Source organism: Archocentrus centrarchus, chromosome 19 (genome assembly GCF_007364275.1).
Source record: "Archocentrus centrarchus isolate MPI-CPG fArcCen1 chromosome 19, fArcCen1, whole genome shotgun sequence".
In the NCBI taxonomy this organism is placed as follows: domain Eukaryota; kingdom Metazoa; phylum Chordata; class Actinopteri; order Cichliformes; family Cichlidae; genus Archocentrus; species Archocentrus centrarchus.
The window spans coordinates 17199270-17215603 of NC_044364.1; the positions used below are offsets into that span (position 1 = coordinate 17199270).

At 44.4% G+C, this 16334-nt stretch overlaps 1 protein-coding gene across 1 annotated transcript; it reads right to left on the reverse strand.

Annotated features, from left to right (window-relative positions):
- On the reverse strand, nucleotides 1-16334 carry timp2a (TIMP metallopeptidase inhibitor 2a). The gene is made up of 5 exons (XM_030755078.1): nucleotides 16205-16334; nucleotides 8309-8409; nucleotides 8118-8226; nucleotides 3075-3199; nucleotides 1-1627 (listed from the first exon to the last, which is right to left on the reverse strand). Exons 1-5 carry the CDS (start codon nucleotides 16332-16334, stop codon nucleotides 1430-1432), a joined length of 663 nt encoding a protein of 220 aa, XP_030610938.1. The 3' UTR covers nucleotides 1-1429.

The window sequence follows — 16334 nt, forward strand, 5'->3', positions numbered from 1 at the left end:
ATATAAAGACCTTTTTTTTTTTTTTTTTTTTTTTTTTAATTAAATGAACTGTCTGCAAGAATATATTGGCAAATCATGAAAACTGCTGTTTGCATTTACAATCAACAGATAATACAAAGACATTGTAATAACATCCCAGGAGCTCTTTTTGTTTCTCTTTCACACATAAAATCTGCAAAAAGATCCCTTTTATCCAAACCTTTCACACATCCACTTTTTGTTTTCCCTTTCCCTGCAAGTACTACTTTATATGTTATGACAAAGATAGCAAGAATATGCTCGCGTTTTCTGAATATGAATCACCAACGCACTCAAAATGGGTGAAAAATCTGCACCTGAGGTGGATCTGTCGGTCGGGGCGAACGATAATAACTGTCACATCAGAGTGTTCAGGCTCTTGTCTTTACTGGAACTCATCCTCAAAAAGTGCAAATCTAGTTCTAAAGCAGTAAATAATTATTATTATTATTATTATTATTATCAAGTAACAACAAAAGTATATGCATAGATACTGTACAGCTACATAACAAAGTGGGTGGGGGGGGGGTGGGGGTGAAGATCTCAGGAAGAAAGGAGGAGGAAGCGTGAATAATTTGAGATATTTTGGATTGGACTCTGGGGCGGTGTAAAGGTGGTGTTTAAATTTAGAGCATCATCTTCACGCAGCATAGACTGGTCCAGTGAGGCCGGTGACGGTCGCAATAATCACCCGAAGAAACCAGAGAAGATCACTAGCCGTGCAAGATGATTCATGGTATTTTTAAAGAAAGCATGATGCATGGGTGTGAAACAGTTCCCAGCAGAGAAGATGAGAAAACCATGAGAGAGAGAGAGAGAGAGAGAGAGAGAGAGAGAGAGCGAGAGAGAGAGCGAGAGAGAGAGAGAGAGAGAGACACACAATCATATAGACAAACACAAAAAAAAAAAAAGGCAACTTGGAATTTGGCTTTGGAATAAAAATGGAGAATGAGGTAATAAAAGTAGGAACGTGATGGGTAACCAATGGTCATCTGAAGATTGGGGATTGAATGGTCGAGATCAGAGCCGTTAAAAGAGCTTTGAAGGGGCAGGAAGTGCTCTGTCTCACTGAGAATTTTTATCCTCCTGACGCCAGCCTCAGGAGGAAGTTACATCACTTGACCAGTCTATGTCTCATGATGCCGTTTTAGGTTTTTACAGAGCTGCTGTGTCTGAGAACAACCCCCGGTCCTCCCCACAGTATCTTACAGTCACAAAAGGGCGAAAGCTGCCTCACAGACAACAAACAACAAAAGAGTGGCTAAAGGTTGTTTTCAGACCAGCAGGTCATTTCAGTCACATTAGTTTTGCCTTTTATTCCATTATCAAAAAAAAAAAAAATCACTTAAAATTTCAATGGAATTGTTTACATTTATCTGCGTCAGGCTCTGCGGTGTGCAGTCGCACGTGTTTAAGGGTCCTCGGTGTCCAGGAACTCCTTTTTGGGTGGTGCGACACCGCGGTACCAGGAGCAGGAGCCATCCGCCCTCTTGACGCAGGCATAATGGTTGGCCTGGCGACCGTGCACCTGCTTCTCGATCATCAGGTCTGTCCACAGACACTCCTCAGGTGCGGAGATCTCACAGGGGAGAGAGGGACAGCGCACAATCTGCAGAAACACACAAAATCCACAATCTCCTCTTTATAACGTCATACTATCAGGGCTGGGTATCACTTTAAATACCATTGCTGCTACAAAAGCACATCAAATATGCCATATCATATCATATCATAACCATATCAAATATAAGGTATAATCCTCTAGGTTTTATTAAATCATGTCCCATTTTTGCTTCTGATAGATACTTTTCACTGATACTGGCAAGGACCAGTGTTCTCAGATCACCTAACATCTACCAGGAATTTACTGCAAATGTTACAGCATGTAATCTGGAGTAATTTTATCAGTCTGATTTGCTGCGGTTACGTGCACAAAGTTTTTTCCTCCTGACTGAAATCATTCAGATTTAAGATTTCAGGTCAACTGTTTACATAAGGTGCGACTTTAACGCAGTTTGGCGTTCAGGGGCGGTGATGCCTCAACAGACATGCTCGCTCCTGGCAACTCATTTCCCTGAAGATGGATATCTTTCACGTGCTCAGTGCCGTAGTTGCCTTTATAATCTGACGAGGTCCAACAGCAAGGTCAACTTTACTTGCTTATTGTTTTACTTATTAAAAAACAAACCACATTTCGCTAACTCCTCTTAATTGGAGGGGAAAGCGAAATGTCAAAAAAAGTAACTTAAAGGGCCAAATTGTCATGTGTTTGACATCAAATCGCGGACCGGAAGTAGGGGGCGTGGCCGGATGCGGCCCGTGAGTTTGAGACCCCTGTAGTTCATCACAGAAAAAGTTGATCTGCTATAAAAGCAGAGCGCCTTCTGTAGAAACGGAGTAAAATGACAACACACACCTATTACAGTCCTTTGCCTTGAGATTCAGTAACACAAGACTGCTGTTTACTGGCTTTTGAGGTAGTGGTTAAACTGGCTTTTGCCCATGCATGCCATAAAGACTGGAAATCTGCCCACCAGCATCTTTAAAGGACATTGTGGATGCTCATATTAAACGTGGCCAAAGAGGTCAGAATATGTACAGGTAATCCCTGTGAAGCAGCTGCTAAGGATTCAGCTTGTTTCTACCCTTGACTATGTGTAATTTCATAGTGAAGGCATAATCAACAATCACCACAGGCACACAGAACTGGCTCTGAGCACAGAAGCCACCTGATGTTCAAACCTTATGTTTGCGAGGGGCAGCCTATCAGAAGTAAGCAGACTTAAAATAGCTTGCGGGTGAACTATAAGATCAAGGATTATTTTGAACCACGAATTATGCTAAGCTACTCTTGTAAAATCCAAGTATTAAAAATACGGAGGTGGAAACACGTTTAAGAGGTTCCTTTTAATCTCATATTTGTTGTTCTGAATCATGCCTCATCTTGTTTGCTCTGTTATGTCTGGATGTTACTGCGGGAAGTGAATAACTGTCTCTCTCTCTTTTTTTTTTAAAAACCCAATGAGATAAAGCACATGTGCGAAGGTGGCCCTTACCTTGCAGTCACAGCCCATCTGGTAGCGCTGGCTGAGGCTCTTCTTCTGGGTGGTGCTCAAGGAGTCCCAGGGCATGATGTAGTCACACAAGGTCACATGCATGCTCCCGCTGGCCTCGGCCTTGCCTGTATTTAAAGAAAAAAAAGAAAAGAAGAGGCGTGTGACAGATAAGGTTCAGACATAACAAGACGCAGGTAAACATCACCACCAAGTCAAGGATGCATCATTGTAAATGTTCTGGAAACAAAAAAAAAAAAAAAAAAAAAAAAAAAAGTTACTTTTCAGACTGGTGCCTGCAGGGATCAACACAGACCCTTCATCCTAGTCAAGAACTTGGGTTTAAGTTTCACGCATGTGAGGCACCAGTCAAAACAAGGTGATATTTTGAGATGAGGTTACAGATCTGTTAAGGCTGCGCCCTCTCCACTTTACCACTATCTGTCTGGGAGAGCAGCTCTCAACATGCATGTCCTCACACATGCAACTGACTCGCATTTCACTGAACTCCTCAAAAAAAAATGTGGGGGGCGGGGGGGGTGGGGTGGGGGATGGGGCCGCGGTGGGGTGGTTGGGGGGGACTGGGCACTGCATTTCCATGCCCAGGCCAGTATGTCCTGTCGCCTGTTTGTGTCTATTGTTGAGTGAATGGGCATCTAGGAGGAGCGGGCCGCCCTCTGCGGTGGGGGCGAGGGCGCCAACCTCGGGTGCTGCAGTGCTCCGGGATGCTGTCACCGCGGCCCCGGGCTCACCTCCCCCTGCCCTGTGCTGGGGTGTGGGAGGTCGGGGTGCCTATTGAGCCAGCGGCCAGCTGGCTCTCTTCTTCCAGGATTTTTCCTGGTCATATGCCCCCCCCCCCCTCCCCCTCCCCCTCCCCATACACAAACACACACACACACACACACAGAATACACATCACTCACAGATGTAGGATGGAGAGGCCACGTGGAGAGCTGCACCACCACTTGCCTCTCCGTTTTAATTGCACTTTAGTCATTATAACTCACAACACATACACACTTACACCCTGATACACATAGGACCTTTGGGGCAGGCATGTTACTCAGAGGTTGATGAGATGGGCCGCTGAGGTGGCCCCACTCGGATCCTCGTCACTGTCTGTCTCCAAATTTTATTTGCACTTTAGACATGGAGGGTTTTGGGGGGGCAGTGTGGGCAAGCGCTGACGACCAACAGTTGGCGCTTGTGGCATAACTGTCCCCTCAATTTTAACTGCACCCTATACACCTCATTCACTCACAAACATTAACACATAGACCTACAAGTTGGGGAGGAGGAGGGGTGGATGGGTCATCTTACACCCCGATTTCTTGCGTCTCGCCCGGGGTAGGGGTCGGGTGGTTCCTTGGGGACCGGGCTGGTGGCGTCCTGGGGGCGCTGTTGGCCCTGGGGTGGTTTCCACTTGCCCCGCCTTCAGAGGGTGGGTAGCTATGGATGAATGTGTGTCTTTGTGTATTTGTCACCGTCTCCGTGAGTATGGGTGGGTGAGTGAATGTGTATGTATGGCATATCTGTGTGTGGGTAAGTATGTATGGGCATGTATGAGTATCTGTGTATAAATGTGTACACGGGTGTCTGGGTGTGTTTGTATGTATGGCTGGACCTGGGTCTGGGCCTTGTGCCTTGCCTCCTGGCCGCTCCTTGCTGGTTGCCTCCTCCCCCCTACCCCCCTGGGATGGGGGTGCCTCGGGGTTCCTGGGTGGGGCTGGGTGTTCTGGCGTGGGTACTGGCCTGCCCCCCTTGGGGGTGCGGTGCGGGGCTGCGTTGGCTTCTTCGGCGTGGGGGGGGGCTCTGTGGAGGGTCGGGCGGTCCTTGGGTGCCGTGGGCCCGGGCGCCCTGCCGCCGGCCAGTGCAGGGGGCTGGCCGCTGGGGGGGGGCTGGCTTCTCATCGCCTTGGGTTCCCTGGAGCCCTCGCTCCTCGACTGGGGGGGCTCCGTCTGAGACCACCCTCTCCCGTCTGCTGGGGTAGGTGTGCGGTTGTCTTTGGACTGAGTGGCCGGGGGTCTTCCTGGCCCTTGGTGGGCTGCTGGTGGCCTGGGGTTCCGGGGGCTTGCCGTACCTGCCTCTGGCTTCTGATGGGTGGAGCTGCAGCGTTTTGCCCTCATTGGTAAGTACGTTCCATGACACAGACACAAACATGACACAGACACAAACGCCCACTCAATCACAACTCAACAAAATTGTTGGTGTGCGTAACATGCTTTGTTAGTTTTGTTTTTCACACACAAATTTATTTTTGCAAGTATTGATAGTATTTTTTTTTATATGTTAAAGTGATGAACTATCTGATTAATAGACTTGTGCTCTTTCCCCCTTTTTTTTTTTGCTCCCTTTCTCTCTCCCTTTTTCTTCTCTTTATTTTCCTCTTCTTCAGCCTGTCAGCTCTGGCTGTTACATAGTATGTGGAAAAATAACTCAGATAAATAAAATAAAGGGTTAAAACAACAACAAGAAGAGCCTATTGAGAACCTATAGAGCTCATCTTGAAATAGCAAATATGTTTGGCACAACAACGCATTCAGATCACAGTTCTGCTTGCAAGATCTACCAGACATGACAGGCTAAAAAGAAAAAAAAAAAAAAAAAAAAAAAAAAAAAAAAAAAAAAAAAAAAATAATAAAACATTAACCCTTCACACTAAAGCAAAGATGAATCATTCTGAAAGATGCCCTGCTCAGCAGAAATGTAACTTTCTTTCCCACTGCACAAGTCCCTACATCTTTAGAAAAGAGAGTCAGAGAGGAAATGCTGGCTTCAGCAGTTCCTCCTCTTACAACTCTCTGTAATTAAGGGCGAGTGTTTGTGGGCGCATCTCTGTCTGTGATGGGGAAACCAGAGCACGAATGACATCATGATCCTCTGTGTCTCCTCTACTCGCTGTACTGTGTCTCATTCTGACGCCAACTCCCTGTGCTGCTTTAAAAACAATAAAAATAAAATAATCACAGGCACCACCACTGGAAAACAGCTGTAACCCCCCCCCCAAAAAAAATAAATAATATTAAGCGAGTGTTGTTTTTATGTGGCACAAACAAAGAAAACTACTGAGGTACTCTGTGTCCAGGTAAGACTATATTTGAAGGGCAGGATGGTGGTGTGGTAGTCCAGGTGTCTTCCTCCAGCAGTCCAAAGACATGCACATCGGGGTGATTCTATACTGACCGGAGGTGTGAATCAATGTGAGTGTGGATGGTTGTCTGTCTCTGCCTTGCAATAGACTGATGACCTGTCCAGGATGTACCCTGTGTCTCGCCCTATAACAGCTGGGATAGGCTCCAGCAAACCATGACCCTGAATCGGATAAGAAACTGGATGGATGGATGGACGGATGGATGGAGTTTATTCTTCAAGCAGTCTGGCAAAAAAAAAACTTCTAAGTCTTTATCAGTGTTAGAACTGAAGTTCAACATCTCAAGAAAAGAGGTTTAGTGCGGAAGTGCTGTGGGTGGCAACCTACCGGCACTTACAGCATAGTATATAACATTATAGAGGGCATTAAATATAAAAACATGAACTCAAAACATGTCAAAAAGACAGCAGAGCTTTACAAAAATAGCAAATCATGAAGAAAAGGAAAGGAAAAGAAAAACGAGACAAAAATTACATAATGTTCTGGAACGCAGTTTGTGGAGCCACGGTGATTTCACACCTTCCTCTGGTCATCTATTGCCTGGGACTGACACTACACTCATATGTGTCTGCTCAGTATGATGCTACACCCAGCAGAGCTTATGAATGACTGCAAACTCAGCCATCCATACTCTGTTACCAGCCTGCTTATACTACTAACGCCCTTTGAACAACATGTTTTTTTAACTGTAAAATGTTGCTTCATTCAAACTAAACTGAGAACTGTGTGCTGGACTACTTTCTGTCCAGTCTCATTAACCATCCCCTGGATTTCATGGGGAAAGGGTGCTCTACAAGACCCAGGATCTCTCACACCCCAAGTGGGAATCTCAGACAAACTAAGCTAAACTAGCTAAGGCCTCAGTCACACAGGCCTAGAGAGGGGTCCATGACCACTGACTACTAGATCAGTCAGAACACACATTTTTTCCCCCCTAGTGCCCAGTGGCTGCTGGGAGGTTTGCTGACCGGACTTTAGGCCTGTATGACTGGGGCCTGAAGTAACTAGGTGCTGGTATTGATCATTATGTTTAACTCTAGTAAAGAAAGTGTTACATTTGTGCCATATACCCACAGTTATGGATATAGGCTTGGGACTGGCACTAGGAGTACACTGGCTTGTGCCAGTGCTTTAGCAGCAGAATGAGCAGTTCACCAGCTTGTCGCTAACAGTGTTTATCTGTCGTTGGGACAGTGGGTTTCTGAGCTTTTCCACTAAAAACAAACAGCTGCCTGTTACTGAAACGGTGCTATTGAAGCAGTGACACCAAAGCCAAAGAGTAAAGCTGTGGTCAGAGAGGTAAACAACTGGCTGAAATGTGTTACTTTGACTTCATAAGGTTTATTCACCACTCCATTGACTTTAAAGTAGTCATGTGGTGTGCTGTTAGTCTTTTTTTTAAAAATGACTACAGCTGCTGTGAGTTTACAAATCTTGAAAAATGACGCAGATGTTATGCAGATGTAAACAGTCACTAAGGCACAAAATACCTCTGGAGCTTAAGCTTTACCACAACAGGCAAGGTCCCACCCAGTCTCCACAGGATTTAGCTAGCAGAGTATCATTACCTATAATAACATAAACAGCTGTCCCACTAACATGCAACACTACCCACTACTCTTTATCCAAGCTCATGGCTCATGGCTGTTTGCACCTGCAGGACCATATCTGATTATCTGTTTCTGAATTCCTGCTGTGTTTCGGTCTTTGTATTCTTTCACTTTTTGTTTTACGTTTAAATATGTCAGCCCCCCCCCCCAACTGAAACAGGGATGTTTTTACATGTGCAGAATGGAAATAAAGCTGCTTCTTTTCCACAAGTTGGTTGAGATTTTCAGGTTTCATTTGTAATATCACTTTAGAGAGACAAGGAGACAGGAGAGCGCCACACACACCTGAGATCAGATACTCCTTCTTGCCGGTGGCATCGAGGGTAACGCCACAAACAGCGGACACAGGAGCAGTGAAGACAGACTCGATGTCCTGGGTGGGCCCCTTGAACATCTGAAAGAAAACCACAGTGTACGGGGTCATAAAAACAGACTCACTGTCACCTTTTTGACTAAAACACTGAGGATATTCTCACCTTGATTTGTTTGACCTCATACTGGATCCTCTTGATGGGGTTCCCATAGATATCATTCCCAGAATCCACCTCTCTCTCTCCCACCACCTTTGCTCGAATCACTGGTTGGGAAACACAGAAACACAGTGTCAGCAGGAAATCATCAAATTCACTGAAGCTTTACTCACTGTCCTTCATACCAAAGAAAGAAAAGGTAGAAGCAAAAAAAGGTCAAAATATTTTCCACTAAAAAGGATAAAGAAAGAAAACTGTTGATGTTTGTTGGGTAAAAGGCCAAAACTGTGGACATAAACCCATACTGAGAGAATATATGGTCATCGCAGGTGTGCTATTCAAATCTTCTGTTTGTGAGGAGCTGCTCAGAAGAAAGTTTGCTTGAGAGGGGCGTCACCACAGGAAGCAACTAGCAGTCAGTACAAACCAGTGACCCGCTGGCGATGACATAACCCAAAGCGATGAGTGACTCATCATCTGTAGTAATACTGGTATTACATGACAAAAATTATCATTGCGATATAACTGCTATAGCAACGCCATGCGACTACATTCCCCAGTGTGCACAACAACAAGACGAGCCCAGTCATGTCTGAGAGCGAGAGCCACGTGTCTGCCTCCAATGGCCATTTAGTACCTAAAAAGGGAGCTACTCCAGCAACCTCCAACTCTGCAGAATATGCAAGAAAGCTGTTCCTGCTACAGGCGGAAAACAACAAACGTGGCAAAAAAAAACATACTGTGGAGTACTGTTGAACTATAATGCTGCTGCTGGAATCTTGTTTCAGTAGATTCACACTTCAAATTAGGAGGTGTGCCATCAATGACAGCAGCTCAGTGAAAAAGAAAAATGAAAGGCATTTTCTGCATCCGCTTGCACTTCTAAATGCTGCTGCCTGTAAGTCATTACAATTTTTCTTGAAGTGTCATGTTATAATAATGAGGCTACATCACCCACCCCTATGCATGAGTAGCAAATTGCTTTATATGTAGATGGGACTTCAAGGAGCTAAAACAGCTTGAAAGTGGTTGAGGTGAGAGGCTGCATCAAAGCCCAATGAAATATAAATAAGAATTATTGTAAACAAAACAGAAAGACACAAACATTTACCTTCATGCCTTCGATGCCATACCACTTAGCAGCCAAACTGTGCATAACAGTACACCATACATTATATATTGTCTAAACTAACAAATCAATAATATTTACTCTCTTCTTTCAGCATTTTTTGATTCCAGATTTCAGAAAGATCCGATGTAATGTAAGCAAAACTGGTGATTACAGTGTGTCCCATAACAATGTAACATAGCATGATGGCTATGTCCAAAATCTGTCCCTATTCATTATAAAGTGCACTACATTTACTGCCTGCCAGCCATTTGGCTTGAGTCTCCAAATTCTGAGACTCATTTTAATTTACAATTAAAAATTAAACACTGGATTGAAGGAAAAAAAAAAAGCAGCTGTTAATGTTCACTGCTATCACAATGATCAGTGTCTCTGATAATGATGAGTAAACATCTGAAATTTTTTCAGTCTACTACTCACGAACGGGCGGCCACTATATTTGGAGAAATTAATGAGTTAACAGCATTTCTGAACACAGTTATAAATATTTTATCTGTATTTTATTCTTTTTGCCATTTACCTCTTGGATACTTTGTAGCTTTGTGACAAATAACCAATCAGCATAATCAGCTGCCTCTCCAGCGAGCGTCTCACCCTGTAGATGAACTCCACCGTCTTGTACTGCAGCAGGTCATGGTAGTTATTGCACTGCACTGCAGCCTCAGTGGGTTCGGAGTAGTTCCATATTACAGTTTTCCATCTACTGCAGTCCAAAACAATGGAGTTGAAGTAAAAGCATTCGTGGGGATGAGAGACTGGAGATGATATCGATAGAGCGACTGGATTTTCAAGTTAAGAGCCACTAGCAAATCAATTTTGGATGGTGCTGTTCTCTCAGACAGATTTTAAAAAAAAGAAAATTAATTTTGGTACTTTGGTGGTCATTATTATACCTCTGTTACCCAGTTAAGTAGGATCTATGTGTGGGAAACTCTGCTTCTGACTCATTCTCCACATCACAGGTTAACAAAAGCCCAAACCACCCCTAGAGCTGCCTGAGATCTCATCCACACACACCACAACAAAAATGAATTTCAGCATCTGAAGCAGTCCAGTCAATGAAAACCCAACTAGAGGTTTCCATCAGCCAACACTGCATGAGGGCCAGACACATGACTTGGCCTGCAGCACAAACCTTCCTGCTTCAAAACATGACCAGGAAAACGATCACAGGACAAGAATTAAGGATTTAGAATACAACTTGAAAGCTGATATACAGAGAAAGACTTGGAACAAGGTTGCTTTCTCACCATGCGTGTGTGCGTGCGCGCGTGCGTGCACGTGTGTTTTAATGGCCTGACTGACTTCAAGCTTCAACTATGCTTAGGACATTTATTCAGAATGGAAAATATGAGCAATACGGGGGGAAAACATAAAGTAAGCAGGAACAGAGGACGCACACACACACACACACACACACACACACACACACACACACACACACACACACACACACACACACACACACAGTTGACTACTGCTGCTCTTACACTCTCGGGTTCAGTTTACAGCTTAGAGCAGACACAAATCTGGAGGTTCACAGCTCCCAGAGTTAACGTCTGTCCTTCTCCTGCTCCTTGATGCAAGATGAGAGTTTTCTACACATGCAGCTTAACTCGGTACTATTCAGTCATTTAGTCTATGAAACGTCCTAAAAGTGATAAAAGTGTGCAAAGCAACATCTTCGAGAGATATTTTCTTGTCTGACAAACATTTACAATGATATAGAGCACTTGAAGTAAACAAATATTAAAATTCTTGTTGAATGCATCTCATTATTAGTTTGCTTAGCAGGTGACAACCAAAATAATAACCAAAATTGCCAGGGGGAAAAAAATGACCATAGTGTAATGTAAAATGTCTTTAGATTCTCAGTCATCCAGGTCACGGTCGTCTCGAGATCGTCTGCAGAGACTTTACATTAAAATGCACCAACTACACATGCACCCCAGGAGGCGGACTGACTGCTCAGTCATCGTGTCTCCAGCTGTCCATGTTCATGTCACCCTGCAGCTGGTTTTAAAAAAAAATTCTCAATAAGCTCAGAAACATAGTCAGCAAGCTGGTGGAGACTAAAAACAGAGTGAAGGCGCCTCTATGACCCTTTAGAAAGGTTTCCCACATGAAAAAGCCATCTCAGCATTTGTGGGGCTGTGCTTGATTATATCGGCATCTTTTGGACTTCTGGTTTAGGGCGTTCGTGAGTCGTTACAAAATTTTTAAATGTTTTAAGTATACTAATAAGAAGCCTTAAAAATTGGATGGGATTTAAACACCTTTATTCATGACACCATGAAAATTCCCTGCACACAATACCACTTCTTTTCCCCCTACTCTCCACGTTCAGATCGTATGTGTGACTGCACTGCTAAGGCTGTGCTTTGTAGTTTGGTTAACTCTTTCAGTTTGTTTATTAATGTGTAAATGTAATAGTAGGGTGATGAGATACAATAGCTAACTTCACAGGCATTTCATGCATACCTAAGAAAAAACAAATCTTAAAAATATAACAATCACACATGTTTAGGATCCAAAATGGACCGAGTCAGGCTTAGCGGGCTTACAATTTATTGGTAAAAATCCTCAAGAAGATGATGAAAGAGGCGGCCTTGTTGGAAAGCCTCCTCAACCGACAGATATGTTGTATGTTTTTGCCTTAAGAAGAAAACCCTAAAGTCTAAAATGCAGAACAGGTTTTGATTCACCAGAATTAAAAGCGGATGAAAGGTTTAGGAAGAAATCTCTTGTGCAACAGAAGAATAAATGAGCTTCTTTGAACCAGCACCATGAGCACTAACAGATTGCTTTTTAAGGTTTTTAGAGAAACCAAGTTCCTCAGAACCAAACCCCTACATTTTACTTGCACTTTGATGGTTATGCAAATGTTCAGCAGCAGCAGCCAGAGCACACATAAACACACACAGCAGTATACCTGTTTGGCACTCACTCCTGCATTCCTTCCAGTTTTTCCGCTCTCATTTCCTGACCTCATTCTGAGCCACAAACTAATGAGCAAAGAATCAGCAGAAGGACACAATACTGAGAGGAAATTACCCTGTTATTCACAATAGATTGCTGTTATGGGAGCTTATCTGTCTACCTTAGTGTTGCAGACCTTTATTTCTCAGTTAGTTTCCCCCTGCAATAAAGCCAGAACGGGTCATCCTGTGCAGCGTAAACAGAGTGCTGCAGAGGCGGCTGACTACTCAGCATGACTACCAGGAGCCTGCAGGCAGCAGTTTCACCGCAGGTTGATCCAGAAGTCATCTGATCAGCAGGACTCAATCAGCAGCCAGGAAGGCCCTCCATAAACCACCAACTGACCCACATTTCAAACGGTCCCCTAACCTTAGACCAGGGCGACGCATAATGACTTCTACATGCATATCAGTTGCACTGCGCAATGTTTTCCATGCAAACTCCATATAAACACACACACACGCACACACCACATCCTAAGTGCCCCCCATTCACTCCACCGCATGACTATCCATTTCTTTTTTCATATGCCAGTGACCACCAAATCATCCCCGACTTTCTTAGTGTGGTTTGTTCAGCTCCAGACGTATGTGAGCCGTCTGTTAAACCTGTCATTTGAAAGGAGACGAAGCACCATCAAACACAGTTCAGCCAGCACTCTGGTAACATCTGTGTGAAGACCTGAGAGCTCTGGTTTACTCTGGTTGGTCTTCACGACACAGTCACTAAAGCTGGCATGACACTGATTGAATCAGCATGAAGAGGAGGAGCTGGCGTGGAGGTGGGTTGTAAAGCAGCCTGCAGAGAAAGAAGGAATTTTACTCTAAACCGAACACCTTAGATTTGATTTGCCAGTAAAATGCATAGAAGGGGATCAGCTAGGCGATCAGCTGAAGATGAAATCAGATGATGTACCAGATTGAAAGCCAAGCTTGACTTGACTGGCCTGAAGTAACAATATGCCATTTTTTTTTCGCAGACACAGGCAAATATGGTAAACTCCTCAGCCTTTGCCCATCAAACCCTACTTAGGTCATTGAGGAGTGCATGATATATGCACTGAGCCACCACTTTACACCTCACCAGGTCAGCCTGAAGCTACTTAGATGTCTAGTGCTGTCTTCACTGACCCAAAAAATTTTTTTAAAAATAAATAAATTAAAAAAAAGGACATAAAACATCAAATTTGAGGCATTCAAGGTGAGTTTGGAAAACTAATAAAAGGCCTTTACTTTTCCAAACCAACCTTGAGTGCCTGGAATTGGATGTATTATGCCACTTTTTGGACATAAGCTTTCCATTTTCCTTTTTTTGCCAAAGTTTTGAAGACTTTTGGCAATTGATAACAGCCTCTCTGATGCTCTCAGACAGCGCTCTTGCTATTGTGAAAAACGAAGAAATAAAGTGGGAACAATTAAACCTTTTTATGCAGTAAAAGTATCATTAAGTCTAAGTCAAGTCAGCAACAGTTAAGTCACGCAGTGCAAACACTAAAAATTAGGCACATTATTTCCCAGCCCTGTTATCTGTTATCAGCTAATGAGTAAAGAAGAAGATATTCACCGAGGGCTGTGGCTGGAGTTCATCTGTTGTGCACATCAATGTCACATTAGCTAAATGTTTAGAATTGGTGTGGTGAAGATCTGAAAGACTTTAAGATCACCAGGCTGGTTTACAGTAAATATTTCTTTGTTTCCCTGTCACTAAAGACAGAAAATATCTGTATCAGCTTTATTTTATGCATCAGTATTTTCTACTAATTTGATTTTTCAGCCCAAAGTTCTTATTAATGATCCTCCAAAGAAGAGTCATGATAGTTTTAAGACATGTGTTAGGGACATTTCTGGATTTCCATAAAAGGACAAGTGTACACGTGCTGGTGTCCACTGCTGCTTTTCTGCAGACAGCACGGTGACTCCGATCTCTCAGACCGCCAACCAGCCTGAGGACAGTTCGAATGGGAAGGGCTGATGGGAAGTTCCCCTTTGTGGGCACAGATTTATATGAAAAGAGGATGTTTGTCTCCGTACATGTATATCGTGTGTGTGTGATTGTATAGTAGGTGCACAACGCTGCATAATTTTTATGGCTTGTGGTCTGACCTAGAGAATCACTTTGCCTGGAAAACAGAAGATGACACACACACACACACACACACACCTGGTTCCTGTCTATGCAGTATGTGTATCAACAAGCAAAGCGTGGGATCCCATTCCACCAAAACAAATCCCAATTGTCAGACTGCGTAACTTTTGACAATGTCACTTTGTTGCTGCCTACATGCACATTTCAGCCAACTCCCACCCTTCCCAAGCTCTCAAAACCCAATCCACCCCTCTCTTCACTTCTTCCTCTGCATCATCTGGATGTTTCTGGGGTTTTAATGGCCGGACAGTCGCCGTTTGTGTGCATCCTCCCTCAGCTGTGACAAAAGCTTTCCTGACTCACACACACAAACACACTTTAAAAAACAAATGAAACACCCTGCCCATGAGACATCTTGTCTGCAAGACCTGCCAGCTCAGTGGGAGATTGAGTCACACCTGAAAATAGAGCTGTCATTTTGCAATAAGAAATTACACAGATGCAACCCCCCCCCCCCCCCCCCCCCCCCCCCCCCCCCAACACACAAGCTCTTTGGTGCCTAAACAGTCAAAAGTAGGATGAAAAAAAAAAAAAAAAAAAAAGGATGTGTGTGCTTCAGCTTTCTCATTCATACCATGCATATTTTAAGTTGCACTGTGACTTTTATTGCTTTTTCCCTCTAAAACACACCCTGAACTGATGGCCAGATGTCATCCGAGCCAGTGTGTGTGTGTGTGTGTGTGTGTGTGTGTGTGTGTGAGTGCATGGCAGCAGGCCTTTAGTTGTCTATCTGGGCCATGAAAGAGTGTGTGTGTGTGTGTCTGTGTGTGTGTGAGTCTGTACACTGCACCGGAGCAAAGTTGGGAAAACCCCAGAAACATTCCTGTAATTCCTCTCAGCACCACCCCGTGCAGGAAGAAACTGGACAGGGATGGAAATTTAAAAAAAAAAAAAAATGTGGGGGAGGAAAGCTCGTGGTGTGACATATTCTGTGGTTGAGATTCAACCCCCCTCCTAAATTTCTCCCTTACTTTCCCCATCCCTTGTCCTCTCCTCAGCTCGCTCCCTCCTTGTCTCTTTTCCCTCTCTGGTGCCACGTTGCCCTGCAAATCCAGGCGACGCTGCTTCGTCCTGAGGCTGCTGAGGGTGAAGCTTGGTGAGCAAAGACTGAGAGCTGAGGCTTTATGTTCACCTTGATTATCCCAGACGCCTTCCAGTATCTTAGCTCTCACGCTAATAAAGTGCTGGTACGTCCTTTGAGTTTGCCTACTGTGGACATGGGAGATTAAAGTTTATTAAGGTCATCATTAACTTATCAATAAGTGTCACAGCTGCACTCCTAACTCCTTATAGCGATGTTGAAGAGTGTGTGTGTCCATTTTTCCTTTCCCAGCAGACATTTTGGAGGTCTAAGATTATCAACATGACAAGGCAAAAATATGACAATGGGATCTGCGTACGCCTGCAAGCGTGCAGCCTGAGCGCAGTGCAAACTGTCTCAGCCATGGCCTTGAGGGGCAACACCCCCACCACCACCTCCACCTTCAAGCTTTCCAGCGGTTTCCAGCAGCCCGGGTGAGCCCATTCAACCCGACCCAGGCTGAGCGGCTGCTGCTCCCGTTAGCTGTGCAGGAGCCTGGCGCAACACGGGCCGGGTAAACATAAACAACAACAACTGCAGCAGCGGCAGACCCCGTTGCTGTACTCACCTACATCGGCGTTGCAGAACGCCTGTTGCGGGTGTACCGGAGCGCAGCTGCACGCTTCCACCAGCTCCTCCGCCCGCCACAGGACCAGCAGCGCAAGTGTGCAAAGGATGCCGTTAACGGAAAACGGCAT